Consider the following 13,419-nt stretch of genomic DNA (forward strand, 5'->3'; position numbering starts at 1 on the left):
CAAAGCTCATTTACGCATGGCTAAAAGCTAACTGGAGGAATTTTCTTCTCAAGATTGACGAGCTCTGCAGGAAAATTGGTAGAGAGAAGAACGTCAACAGCCTGGAACAGAAATTGAGCTCCGCCATCCGCATTGCGACGAAGGTCTCCGTCCCCCGTGGCTGCAAAGCAACGCCACCACATTGGACACCTGAGCTCGCGAAACTCGATGAAAAAGTCGCTGGATGCGGACCCTCCCACCGAAGGGAAAAGTTGGTAGCAACGCGTAAGCAGATCCTGGACCGTACCACAAAGAAGAGATGGAGCACGCTATGCTCCAGACTTGCGGTGTCAGACCGCTGCAGTTGGCACATTGTCAAGAAGGTATATGCGCCACGACCACTAACCACACCGGCTGTACTTGTTGATAACGCGGCCATCACGGACTACCGTCAAGCTGAGAGGTTCAGTAAACTGTACTCGTCCCGCGCAAGAAGGCACCCCGACTCACACCCACCAGCACCAATAAAGACGATAGCGAGTGAGTTCAGTCCCATCACGATGGCTGAACTACGGAGATCGATCAAACTGCTACCGAGTGGATCCGCAGCCGGACCTGATTGCTTATACAACGAGGCACTGCAACATCTCGGCAGAACAGCGCTGAATGTTGTTCTGAGGCTATTCAATGAGAGCCTACGAACGGAAGTCGTGCCACCTGCATGGAAGACTGGTGTTATCATCCCCATCCTGAAGGCCGGAAAAAGGCGGAGGACCTCGATTCTTACAGGCCTGTGACGCTCACGAGCTGTCTCTGCAAAGTCATGGAGCGCATAATTGCCGCGAGACTTAGAGACACTGTTGAGTCCCAGCTGGCGCCTCAGAAATCAGGATTTCGCCCCGGATGCTCAACGCTCGAGCAACTCCTGCACGTCCGCGCTGCCCTCTGCCGTCCCACGCACCAATATCGTACGGGTGCTGTATTCGTTGACTACGAGAAGGCATTTGATACAGTAGACCACGACAAAATTGCGAGGGAAATGCACAGAATGAAGGTATCACCCCACATTGTGAAGTGGTGCGTATCATTTCTGAGTAACCGAACTGGCAGAGTGAGATTCAAGGAGAAGCTTTCCAGAAGCAGAACATTTGAGCGAGGAGTGCCACAAGGAACTGTCCTTGGCCCAATCATGTTCATTATTGTCATGAATTCGTTGAGCCAACGCCTTGAAGAAGTGCCGTTACTGCAGCACGGATTCTTTGCAGACGACCTGACGCTACTTGCGAGGCACACAGAGAGGGATGTCATCAACTACACGCTACAATGCGGTCTAAACGTGGTGTTACAGTGGTCAAAAGAGTACTTCATGTCTGTCAACGTAGCGAAAACGAAGTGCACACTCTTCGGGTGTATAGAGCGCCACCCCCTTACATTAAAACTGGACGGCGAAAGAATAGGAGCTGACAGGACACCGAAGCTTCTAGGAGTAACATTCCAGTGTCTGCAGGGGATGGCAACACATGCGGCCGAAACGAGACGCAAGATGGACTTCCGACTACTTCAGATAGCAGCCATCTCAGCTTCTACATGGGGGCCAAGACGACAAGTACTGAGAGCTTTTTATCTAGCACTCGTACAGGCACACACCATGTATGGCATTGAGGTATGGTACTGGGACGCTTCGGAACGAAGTCGCGACCTCCTTGCATCAGCACAACCCAAGGCTAGTCTAATCATAGCTGGCATACCGCATGGGACGCGCAAAGAGGACTCTCTGCTGGAAGCAAACCTCCTGCCACTCAAGACGACCACTCTTGTGCGCAGCATGAAATTCATACTGATCTGTGAGTCACGAGGCGGATGTTTGCGGCGCAGTGCTGAGGAAGTATACCGCAGCAAACACCCAGTCAGAGCCCTACATTCCCGTATCATGCGGTCTTATCCCCACCTCCACATTGAGCCACGCGAGCACCCACTAGAGACATCGACGCTCCGCCACAGCTGCCGACCGATATTTCACACGCAGATAAAGCTTGTGTGCGCTGATGACCCTGACGATGTCAAACGGGAGGCTTCCGAAAAGTGGATTGAACGGCATTTTGCACGGAGAGGGAAGGAGCCACCGCGACGAGAGCACTACGAATTGTGGACTGATGTATCCGTGTCCCTCGGTGAGAAGTCCGGAGCAGCTGCCCTGCTCTACAGAAGCAACACGCTGATTTGCGCACCCAAAACCGGAGCAGGGGAACTCTCATGCAGTTACAGAGCGGAATGCGTAGCATTAGAGATAGGACTGCAACGGCTGCTGAAATGGCTTCCGGCATACAGAACCACACCGAGCAGGTTGTCCATCTTCTCTGACTCGCTGTCAATGTTAACAGCACTGCGGATGGGACCCCTAGCCGCAACGGACCCTATTCTAAGACGACTATGGAGGCTTCTGCTTCAAGTTCAGAGAAGGAAGATACGTATCCGACTGCAATTTGTGTTCGGCCATTGTGGCGTGAAACCGAATGAGGTTTGTGATGAAATGGCCAAAAAGGCCGCAGATTTACCACAGTTGCGAGACACATGGATCCCCGACATCATTGCTTATGCGAAGCGAGTGCTTAAGTCGGAAGAAGTCCATGAGAACACTCATAGGTTTGGTATCACGTGAAAAACACTTTCCAACAAAACATAATGAAGAACTGACGAAGGAAGAAGAAACAGCACTGGGACGCTTTCCGGTTGGATCTTCAAGACACTATGGATGGATGTTGCGAAAGATCAACCCGAGTGTGCCACACAGTGCCGATGGTGTAACCCGCAACATGCAGCGATAGTGCCAACAATACAAACAGCCTCAACTGTTGTGACACGCACTCTTCAGAGAACCTCCGAACCGACCAAATGTACGGAATGTGATGCCACATACCAATGCCGCTCGAGTGCTGTAACGCATATGGTAAACAAACATGGCTTTATGCGAGCTGATACCCTCCGGAGGATCAAATACGGCGATGCAACACCTGCAGTGGACATCCCCCCGGAGCCCCCTCTAGTGGTAGCGACCATTCTCTACCATCGAGCACACGAGTCCCGATGAGACCGCAGGTGCTTCATTGTACCCTCTGTGCCTCCAAATTCGCAGTGCCAGGCCGACTATTACACCACCTTAGAACAATACATGGCATAGGCAGCGGTAGTTGCCGCGTGAAAAGGGGACGAGAGAACGAGGACTCATTGCAAGGAGATGGTAGAGCCCCAGCACCGCCAGCCCCTCAGGATACACGGATTTTTTTTTTTGAAATTTTCTTCGTGCCTTCGTGAGAGTTTCCCCCCACTGGCGCGGCCATCAGCCATCACCGTAGAGCCCTGAGATGCTATCGGTCTGGCGACTGTGGCAGAGTCTCCCTTTTTCATTCATCCTAACAAACCCTCTATAATTTTTGTTGTATTTCCGCATATGAACGGAATACAGCAGATGGGGCGAGAAGCCTCCCACCCTGGACTCTCCCAAAGATGCCAATTGGCAATCCTTTTTTTTGGAGGTCCACATCACCGGACAGCAGCATCTTAGCGCGGATGATACTGCTGATGGCACGCTGGCACGTGCCCAGGGACCGACAAATGAAAAACGGTGTCCCAGCAAGACGCTGCTGATCCCTGTGCTGTATGATGCCGTAGCCGGAGCACAGCAGTGTTCCACATGAAAGGAACGTTGGTGGCTCTTGGCTTCCCCCGATGAGATGGGGTACTGGACCCTGGCACCACGTTGAGGTGGCCGGCATCGCCAGGGAGGATACACGGAAGCTGCCGTTTCAATGTGACCTGTGCGAGTCGAGCTTCGGTACACGTTCTTCCCTGTCACTACACAAGAAATAAAACATAAAAGCATAGTGACGGAGGACGGTACCGTGGTGTTGGTGCAATTCCCTCGTAAGCGTGCCCGTGAGGGAAACGTTGACGTCCCGGGGAAAGGCGAGGTGCAGTGTGGTGTGTGCCAAAAAGTGCTCAGTTGCAGGGACTCCCTCATCCGACACTGTAAGGCTTTCCACAAAGGTGAGGGAATCGAGCTTAAATGCAGCAAAAGCACAAAATTGTGTGCCACTGATTCCCCGCATACAAACACATACATGTTGGTGTGCCAGACATGCTGAAGGCAGTGTGCTAGCAAAACTGCCCTCACCCTACATCAAAAGAAGATGCACGGTATGAGAGTAGAGCGCGCTGTTACCAGCCAACGCGGCGACTGCGAAGAAACGTCGCTGCACTTGATGAGCTGTCCCGGTTTGAAGGAGTTACGTGTCAGGTTTGCGGTAGAAGGTGAGTGTGTGCAGGATATATGATTCTCCAAAAGGCTGGCGCAATTTCTCATTGTGGTTGAACGGAGCCTGCCGCAGGTGAAGTCCTCACCTAAGGTAACAGTCATACAACCCACTCTCCCTTCTGCAACTTCCCCCCTTATTACCGAGTGTGGAGCTAGCAGGAAAAGCACCGGACGCAGGAATAGTCCAGACACTCTCAGAGATAGAGGAGGTATGCAGTCAACAAGCAACAGAAACAGAAAGAGGGAGAGAGGATAATAAACGAATAACAAAAATCAAAACAAAAGGATTGCTAATTGACATCTTTTGGAGAGTCCGGGGTGGGGGGCTTCTCGCCCCATCTGCTGTATTCCGTTCAACTGCGGAGCTACAACAAAAATTATAGAGGGTGTGTTAGGATGAATAAAAAAGGGAGACTCTGCCACAGCCGTCAGACCGATAGCATCTCAGGGCTCTACGGTGATGGCTGATGGCCGCGCCAGTGGGGGGAAACTCTCACGAAGGCACGAAGAAAATTCCAAAAAAATTTCACATATCTCCCTCCCATTACTCATTACACTTATTTTATGTTGTATTCTCTCCCTTTTTATTTCATATCTCTATATTTTATGTCACTGTCAGTAGGTTGTATCGTAATAGTGTAGGATACCCTAAATACTCAATACATGTGCTCTTACTGATTCCATCAGATATTGATATTATCGTGTCTAACGAAATGACTATTGGAAGTTTGGGTGTGTGCTATTGCATTGCCTCTCTGCTTTGTAATTATGGTATTTGATTTCCACTGTCACTTAGAATTGTATTTAGTAGGGAGTGGGGACAGTTCCATGCTGTGATGTGTGCAGTGTACTTAAATGATGAGCTGATTGACTGTAATGGTGTCACTACTCATATTGATACTATTAATGTTGCTATTCTTTGTATTTCCCACTGTTGATTCCATTAATCTCTCCTAATTCTCATGACAAGAATCCACTACAAGACAGCAGACACAAGTTTCGATACCATCCAAATTAACAACAATTATGAGCATCACTTTTCATAACTTATGGCTACTTTTAACAGTGTTATGCACTGCAGGTATTCGTGCTCATCATGGCTGGACCAATTGCTACCCTGCGGGAACCAGTCCACCTGTAGAAGAGATTCGTGCGTCATGCGAAGTGGCTCACCAACTTCGAGGACTATCACAAACAGTAACATCTGCTGTGGAAACTTCCGCTGCTGCTTCGAGTAAGGCATTTGAAGCAAAGGTACAAGCAGAGGAAGCTGTGGAACTTGCCGAGTCAAAAGGCCTAAACGTTACGAAAGCGAAGGAAGCTGCTGTGAGAGCAACACTCGCTGCTGAAGCTGCGGCTACGGCTGCAAGTAATGTGGAAATTAACGCTGCAAATATTGCTGCTGTGCCGTGGCTAGAACGAAGACAAAATACAGGTTGGGAGGTGCTTAAGAAATGCATTAACTTAGACGATGATATAAAAAAAATGGCATCGAAGTGTAAAAGTGCAGCGGAAGTTGTAACAGCCGAATCGATCAGTGCGGCATTGAACGATTTGGGGAAGACATTTATAAGTGAGAAGTCTCGAGAAACCTTACGGAAGGAAAGCGTTGAGTTCCATAAAGAGCTCGCGTCTTTAGAGGAACATGTCGAAGAAGCTGTCCGTGCACAAAAACGGGCTGAGGATGCAGCTGCAGATGCGAATGAAACAGTCGGTACAAATACGGGACCAGTTGGAAATTCCGTTGCATCACCTGAAGGGTCAGTGCTGCTACTGATGGCTGGACTGTTTCTCAGTTCTCTACCGTTAGAGGTTACAACTCCATGAATTGTGATCCCAACCATTCCACTTGTCTCCACACAGTTATGTGCACATACAAGTGGGGCAGCAAACATCCTTTCATATTAACCTTATTTTCTATCAGTGACTATTAATATTGTTATTTTATTTTGTTTCCTTTATACTTTCACTTTTATTATTCTTTTTTACTTTACTTTTCCTTTCATTATTTTATCTTTCGAATAGTTGTTGTAACTTTTATCCTTTATTTTTATAACTGCTTAACTAGTGTGTCTATTGTCCTACTTTTTAGCTATATTTTTTCCTTTATTACTTTTGTTATTTCATTATTTTATTCATGTAATGCACTGAGGTGATTGCGTGTAAGCATGGCCACCTATGCGTTACCATCGTAAGAGCGTGTTACTAAAACGTATCATCCCTACGCATCCATAATGTCCTATTGTATGCGTAAAGCTAACTGATTCTGAGGGTTTTTATTTTATCATGAAGCACAACTCTTACGCTGTGGGGTTACTTTCACATATCTCTCTCCCATTACTCATTACACTTATTTTATGTTGTATTCTCTCCCTTTTTATTTCATATCTCTATATTTTATGTCACTGTCAGTAGGTTGTATCGTAATAGTGTAGGATACCCTAAATACTCAATACATGTGCTCTTACTGATTCCATCAGATATTGATATTATCGTGTCTAACGAAATGACTATTGGAAGTTTGGGTGTGTGCTATTGCATTGCCTCTCTGCTTTGTAATTATGGTATTTGATTTCCACTGTCACTTAGAATTGTATTTAGTAGGAAGTGGGGACAGTTCCATGCTGTGATGTGTGCAGTGTACTTAAATGATGAGCTGATTGACTGTAATGGTGTCACTACTCATATTGATACTATTACTATTGCTATTCTTTGTATTTCCCACTGTTGATTCCATTAATCTCTCCTAATTCTCATGACAAGAATCCACTACAAGACAGCAGACACAAGTTTCGATACCATCCAAATTAACAACAATTATGAGCATCACTTTTCATAGTTTATGGCTACTTTTGACAGTGTTATGCACTGCAGGTATTCGTGCTGATTTTATTGGGGAGGAGTGCTCTGCTTATGGGAGGTGATCTATCAGCTGACAACGTACTTGTATTGTGTCGTGTGGCGGAACAACTTCGAGGTTTACCGGATACAGTAAGTTCTGCTCTTGTTAATGCCGCTGCTGCTTCGAGTAAGGCATTTGAAGCAAAGGTACAAGCAGAGGAAGCTGTGGAACTTGCCGAGTCGAGAGGCCTAAACGTTACGAAAGCGAAGGAAGCTGCTGTGAGAGCAACACTCGCTGCTGAAGCTGCGGCTACGGCTGCAAGTAACGTGGAAATTAACGCTGCAAATATTGCTGCTTTCTCTACAGATTTTTTGGAGACTGCGAACTTGTTGCTGTTTGAAGTTAGTGGCGCAAAAGATGTTGGTGGTGACGTGAGAATCGTGGCGCGAAGGTGCACGGGTGAAGCGAACTTTGTTACGGTTGCTTCTCTAACCAATGCACTGGATAATGTTACTTCTCTGTACTCCGTGTATGGCAAAGCCACGGCTTCTTTGAGTGTGGAAAGTGTTGCCCTTTTGGAGGAGCTGAAGATGTTGGAAGATGGCTTGAAGAAGTCACAGGTTGCTGTTTCGGAGGCGGCTGACGCAGCAGACCAGTTGAAACTATTGGAAGATGCAGTTGAAGTATCGAGCAATACTGCCAAAGGGGCTGTCAATAACCATAATACCGCAAATAATGAAAGCAACAAAGCAACAAGAAATGAAGATCAGGATGAAGGTAGAACAGTCGGAAATAACGACAAAGAATTTACTATAAATTCTGAGGATTATACGAAGAAAAACCAAGGAGAAAACGGGGACCTGAGCTCGAGTACCCTTACAGAATATAGCGGAAGTGCTTTTATCGCTAAATATCCCTTTCACCTGTGTACCATATTTACTTTCTATACAGTTCTATGATAAGCGACAGCGAAACAATTTTTGTCACAAACACATCCCGAGACGTTATTTAATTAATACAATCATGAATTAAAGTTAACCACGGTATATACACAAGTGCGACTTTCCACGAAAAGGTCGCAATCTTTTCCCTAAAACACCTTCTCTTGTATTTTATAAAAAGTTGTTGTAGCTTTTATCCTTCTTTTTTGTAACTGTGCTGCTGAGGTGTGTCTATTGTCCTACTTTTTAGCTATATTTTTTCCTTTATTACTTTTGTTATTTCATTATTTTATTCATGTAATGCACTGAGGTGATTGCGTGTAAGCATGGCCACCTATGCGTTACCATCGTAAGAGCGTGTTACTAAAACGTATCATTCCTACGCATCCATAATGTCCTATTGTATGCGTAAAGCTAACTGATTCTGAGGGTTTTTATTTTATCATGAAGCACAACTCTTACGCTGTGGGGTTACTTTCACATATCTCTCTCCCATTACTCATTACACTTATTTTATGTTGTATTCTCTCCCTTTTTATTTCATATCTCTATATTTTATGTCACTGTCAGTAGGTTGTATCGTAATAGTGTAGGATACCCTAAATACTCAATACATGTGCTCTTACTGATTCCATCAGATATTGATATTATCGTGTCTAACGAAATGACTATTGGAAGTTTGGGTGTGTGCTATTGCATTGCCTCTCTGCTTTGTAATTATGGTATTTGATTTCCACTGTCACTTAGAATTGTATTTAGTAGGGAGTGGGGACAGTTCCATGCTGTGATGTGTGCAGTGTACTTAAATGATGAGCTGATTGACTGTAATGGTGTCACTACTCATATTGATACTATTACTATTGCTATTCTTTGTATTTCCCACTGTTGATTCCATTAATCTCTCCTAATTCTCATGACAAGAATCCACTACAAGACAGCAGACACAAGTTTCGATACCATCGAAATTAACAACAATTATGAGCATCACTTTTCATAGTTTATGGCTACTTTTGACAGTGTTATGCACTGCAGGTATTCGTGCTCATCATGTCTGGAATGATTGCTTTGCTGATGGAAGCTATCCACCACTAGAAGGTATACCCGCATTGTGTGGTGTGGCGGAACAACTTCGAGGTTTACCGGATACAGTGAGTTCTGCTCTTGTTAATGCCGCTGCTGCTTCGAGTAAGGCATTTGAAGCAAAGGTACAAGCAGAGGAAGCTGTGGAACTTGCCGAGTCGAGAGGCCTAAACGTTACGAAAGCGAAGGAAGCTGCTGTGAGAGCAACACTCGCTGCTGAAGCTGCGGCTACGGCTGCAAGTAACGTGGAAATTAACGCTGCAAATATTGCTGCTTTGCCGTGGTCACAACGAAGACAGGATGCGGGGTTGCAAAAAGTTGCACTATGCGACAATGTGGACAAGGATGTACGAGAGGCAGCAGCAAAGTGTACAAAGAAAGCAAACAATGTGACAGCGGAATCTCTCCGTGCGGCACTAGAAGCGTTGGAGAATCTAGTTACTGATGTTAAATTCCAAGAAAATTTACGCATGGAAGATGTTGAGTTCCACACGGAGCTGAAATCGTTAGAGGAACACGTGGAAGAGGCTGTCCGTGCACAAAGAGAAGCTGAAGCCGCAGCTGCCGAGGCAAATGAAACAGCCGGCACAAATACGGGACCAGTTGGAAATTCCGTTGCATCACCTGAAGGGTCAGTGCTGCTACTGATGGCTGGACTGTTTCTCAGTTCTGTACTGTAAGAGGTTACAACTCCACGAATTGTGATCCCAACCATTCCACTTGTCTCCACACAGTTATGTGCACATACAAGTGGGGCAGCAAACATCCTTTCATATTAACCTTATTTTCTATCAGTGACTATTAATATTGTTATTTTATTTTGTTTCATTTATACTTTCACTTTTATTATTCTCTTTTACTTTACTTTTCCCTTACAATGTTGTCTTTCGAACATGTTCCAACTTTTATCCTTCATTATAACTGCTTAACTAGTGTGTCTATTGTCCTACTTTTTAGCTATATTTTTTCCTTTACTACCTTTGTTATTTCATTATTTTATTCATGTAATGCACTGAGGTGATTGCGTGTAAGCATGGCCACCTATGCGTTACCATCGTAAGAGCGTGTTACTAAAACGTATCATTCCTACGCATCCATAATGTCCTATTGTATGCGTAAAGCTAACTGATTCTGAGGGTTTTTATTTTATCATGAAGCACAACTCTTACGCTGTGGGGTTACTTTCACATATCTCTCTCCCATTACTCATTACACTTATTTTATGTTGTATTCTCTCCCTTTTTATTTCATATCTCTATATTTTATGTCACTGTCAGTAGGTTGTATCGTAATAGTGTAGGATACCCTAAATACTCAATACATGTGCTCTTACTGATTCCATCAGATATTGATATTATCGTGTCTAATGAAATGACTATTGGAAGTTTGGGTGTGTGCTATTGCATTGCCTCTCTGCTTTGTAATTATGGTATTTGATTTCCACTGTCACTTAGAATTGTATTTAGTAGGGAGTGGGGACAGTTCCATGCTGTGATGTGTGCAGTGTACTTAAATGATGAGCTAATTGACTGTAATGGTGTCACTACTCATATTGATACTATTAATGTTGCTGTTCCCTGTATTTCCCACTGTTGATTCCATTAATCTCTCCTAATTCTCATGACAAGAATCCACTACAAGACAGCAGACACAAGTTTCGATACCATCCAAATTAATAACAGTTATGAGCATCACTTTTCATAGTTTATGGCTACTTTTGACAGTGTTATGCACTGCAGGTATTCGTGCTGACCCAAATAATGGGGAGTGTCCGGATAAGGGCTCTTATCCGGCAGCTGAGGACGTACTTGTATTGTGTCACGTTGCGGAGCAACTTCGAGGTTTACCGGATACAGTAAGTTCTGCTCTTGTTAATGCCGCTGCTGCTTCGAGTAAAGCATTTGAAGCAAAGGTACAAGCAGAGAAGGCTGTGGAACTTGCCGAGTCGAGAGGCCTAAACGTTACGAAAGCGAAGGAAGCTGCTGTGAGAGCAACACTCGCTGCTGAAGCTGCGGCTACGGCTGTGAGCTATGCGAATGCGCACGGCACGAAAGTTGGATCGATGACAGAAATACTTTGGGAGGCGGATGAAGAGTTGCGTGAACTTGTAGTGTGTAAGAGAATGGGTGAAGAAACAATAAAAGCTGCTGCGGAGTGTACGGGCACAGCAGAAGGTGTAACAGCCCAGTCACTCAGTGAGGCACTAGAAGCGTTGGCTAATCTACACTATGGTGATGAAAACGTTGCTGAAACCCTACGCCGAAAAGATGTTGTGTTCCACAAAGAGCTGAAATCACTCGAAGGTTACGTGGAGGAGGCTGTTCATGCACAAAAACAGGCTGAGGATGCAGCAGCTGATGCCAATCAAGTAGCTGTTGGAAATTCCGTTGCATCACCTGAAGGGTCAGTGCTGCTACTGATGGCTGGACTGTTTCTCAGTTCTGTACTGTAAGAGGTTACAACTCCATGAATTGTGATCCCAACCATTCCACTTGTCTCCACACAGTTATGTGCACATACAAGTGGGGCAGCAAACATCCTTTCATATTAACCTTATTTTCTATCAGTGGCTATTAATATTGTTCTTTTATTTTGTTTCCTTTATACTTTCACTTTTATTATTCTTTTTTACTTTACTTTTCCTTTCATTATTTTATCTTTCGAACAGTTGTTGTAACTTTTATCCTTTATTTTTATTACTTCTTAACTAGTGTGTTTATTGCCCTACTTTTTAGTTGTATTTTTCCTTTATTACCTTCTTTATTTCATTATTTTATTCATGTAATGCACTGAGGTGATTGCGTGTAAGCATGGCCACCTATGCGTTACAATAGTGAGACTTTTTAAATCAAAACCTATCATTCCTACGCATCCATAATGTCCTATTGTATGCGTAAAGCTAACTGATTCTGAGGGTTTTTATTTTATCATGAAGCACAACTCTTACGCTGTGGGGTTACTTTCACATATCTCTCTCCCATTACTCATTACACTTATTTTATGTTGTATTCTCTCCCTTTTTATTTCATATCTCTATATTTTATGTCACTGTCAGTAGGTTGTATCGTAATAGTGTAGGATACCCTAAATACTCAATACATGTGCTCTTACTGATTCCATCAGATATTGATATTATCGTGTCTCACGAAATGACTATTGGAAGTTTGGGTGTGTGCTATTGCATTGCCTCTCTGCTTTGTAATTATGGTATTTGATTTCCACTGTCACTTAGAATTGTATTTAGTAGGGAGTGGGGACAGTTCCATGCTGTGATGTGTGCAGTGTACTTAAATGATGAGCTGATTGACTGTAATGGTGTCACTACTCATATTGATACTATTAATGTTGCTATTCTTTGTATTTCCCACTGTTGATTCCATTAAACTCTCCTAATTCTCATGACAAGAATCCACTACAAGACAGCAGACACAAGTTTCGATACCATCCAAATTAACAACAATTATGAGCATCACTTTTCATAACTTATGGCTACTTTTAACAGTGTTATGCACTGCAGGTATTCGTGCTCATCATGGCTGGACCAATTGCTACCCTGCGGGAACCAGTCCACCTGTAGAAGAGATTCGTGCGTCATGCGAAGTGGCTCACCAACTTCGAGGACTATCACAAACAGTAACATCTGCTGTGGAAACTTCCGCTGCTGCTTCGAGTAAGGCATTTGAAGCAAAGGTACAAGCAGAGGAAGCTGTGGAACTTGCCGAGTCAAAAGGCCTAAACGTTACGAAAGCGAAGGAAGCTGCTGTGAGAGCAACACTCGCTGCTGAAGCTGCGGCTACGGCTGCAAGTAATGTGGAAATTAACGCTGCAAATATTGCTGCTGTGCCGTGGCTAGAACGAAGACAAAATACAGGTTGGGAGGTGCTTAAGAAATGCATTAACTTAGACGATGATATAAAAAAAATGGCATCGAAGTGTAAAAGTGCAGCGGAAGTTGTAACAGCCGAATCGATCAGTGCGGCATTGAACGATTTGGGGAAGACATTTATAAGTGAGAAGTCTCGAGAAACCTTACGGAAGGAAAGCGTTGAGTTCCATAAAGAGCTCGCGTCTTTAGAGGAACATGTCGAAGAAGCTGTCCGTGACAAAAACGGGCTGAGGATGCAGCTGCAGATGCGAATGAAACAGTCGGTACAAATACGGGACCAGTTGGAAATTCCGTTGCATCACCTGAAGGGTCAGTGCTGCTACTGATGGCTGGACTGTTTCTCAGTTCTCTACCGTTAGAGGTTACAACTCCATGAATT

At 44.6% G+C, this 13,419-nt stretch overlaps 5 protein-coding genes across 5 annotated transcripts; all 5 read left to right on the forward strand.

Moving 5' to 3' along the window:
• Positions 1–5,317: 5,317 nt before the first annotated feature.
• TbgDal_IX9700 (BARP protein) lies at positions 5,318–6,118 on the forward strand (the record flags this gene model as incomplete). The annotated part of the gene is made up of 1 exon (XM_011778858.1): positions 5,318–6,118. The coding sequence occupies one exon, from the start codon at positions 5,318–5,320 to the stop codon at positions 6,116–6,118; it is 801 nt and encodes a 266-aa protein (XP_011777160.1).
• Positions 6,119–7,204: 1,086 nt separating this feature from the next.
• Positions 7,205–8,092, forward strand: TbgDal_IX9710 (BARP protein; the record flags this gene model as incomplete). The annotated part of the gene is made up of 1 exon (XM_011778859.1): positions 7,205–8,092. One exon carries the CDS (start codon positions 7,205–7,207, stop codon positions 8,090–8,092), a length of 888 nt encoding a protein of 295 aa, XP_011777161.1.
• A 959-nt stretch (positions 8,093–9,051) lies between these two features.
• TbgDal_IX9720 (BARP protein) lies at positions 9,052–9,834 on the forward strand (the record flags this gene model as incomplete). The annotated part of the gene is made up of 1 exon (XM_011778860.1): positions 9,052–9,834. The coding sequence occupies one exon, from the start codon at positions 9,052–9,054 to the stop codon at positions 9,832–9,834; it is 783 nt and encodes a 260-aa protein (XP_011777162.1).
• Positions 9,835–10,838: 1,004 nt separating this feature from the next.
• Positions 10,839–11,606, forward strand: TbgDal_IX9730 (BARP protein; the record flags this gene model as incomplete). The annotated part of the gene is made up of 1 exon (XM_011778861.1): positions 10,839–11,606. One exon carries the CDS (start codon positions 10,839–10,841, stop codon positions 11,604–11,606), a length of 768 nt encoding a protein of 255 aa, XP_011777163.1.
• Positions 11,607–12,616: 1,010 nt separating this feature from the next.
• Positions 12,617–13,366, forward strand: TbgDal_IX9740 (BARP protein; the record flags this gene model as incomplete). Its single annotated transcript, XM_011778862.1, has 1 exon — positions 12,617–13,366. One exon carries the CDS (start codon positions 12,617–12,619, stop codon positions 13,364–13,366), a length of 750 nt encoding a protein of 249 aa, XP_011777164.1.
• Positions 13,367–13,419: the final 53 nt, after the last annotated feature.

This window comes from Trypanosoma brucei, chromosome 9 (assembly GCF_000210295.1).
Source record: "Trypanosoma brucei gambiense DAL972 chromosome 9, complete sequence".
Taxonomy (NCBI): domain Eukaryota; phylum Euglenozoa; class Kinetoplastea; order Trypanosomatida; family Trypanosomatidae; genus Trypanosoma; species Trypanosoma brucei.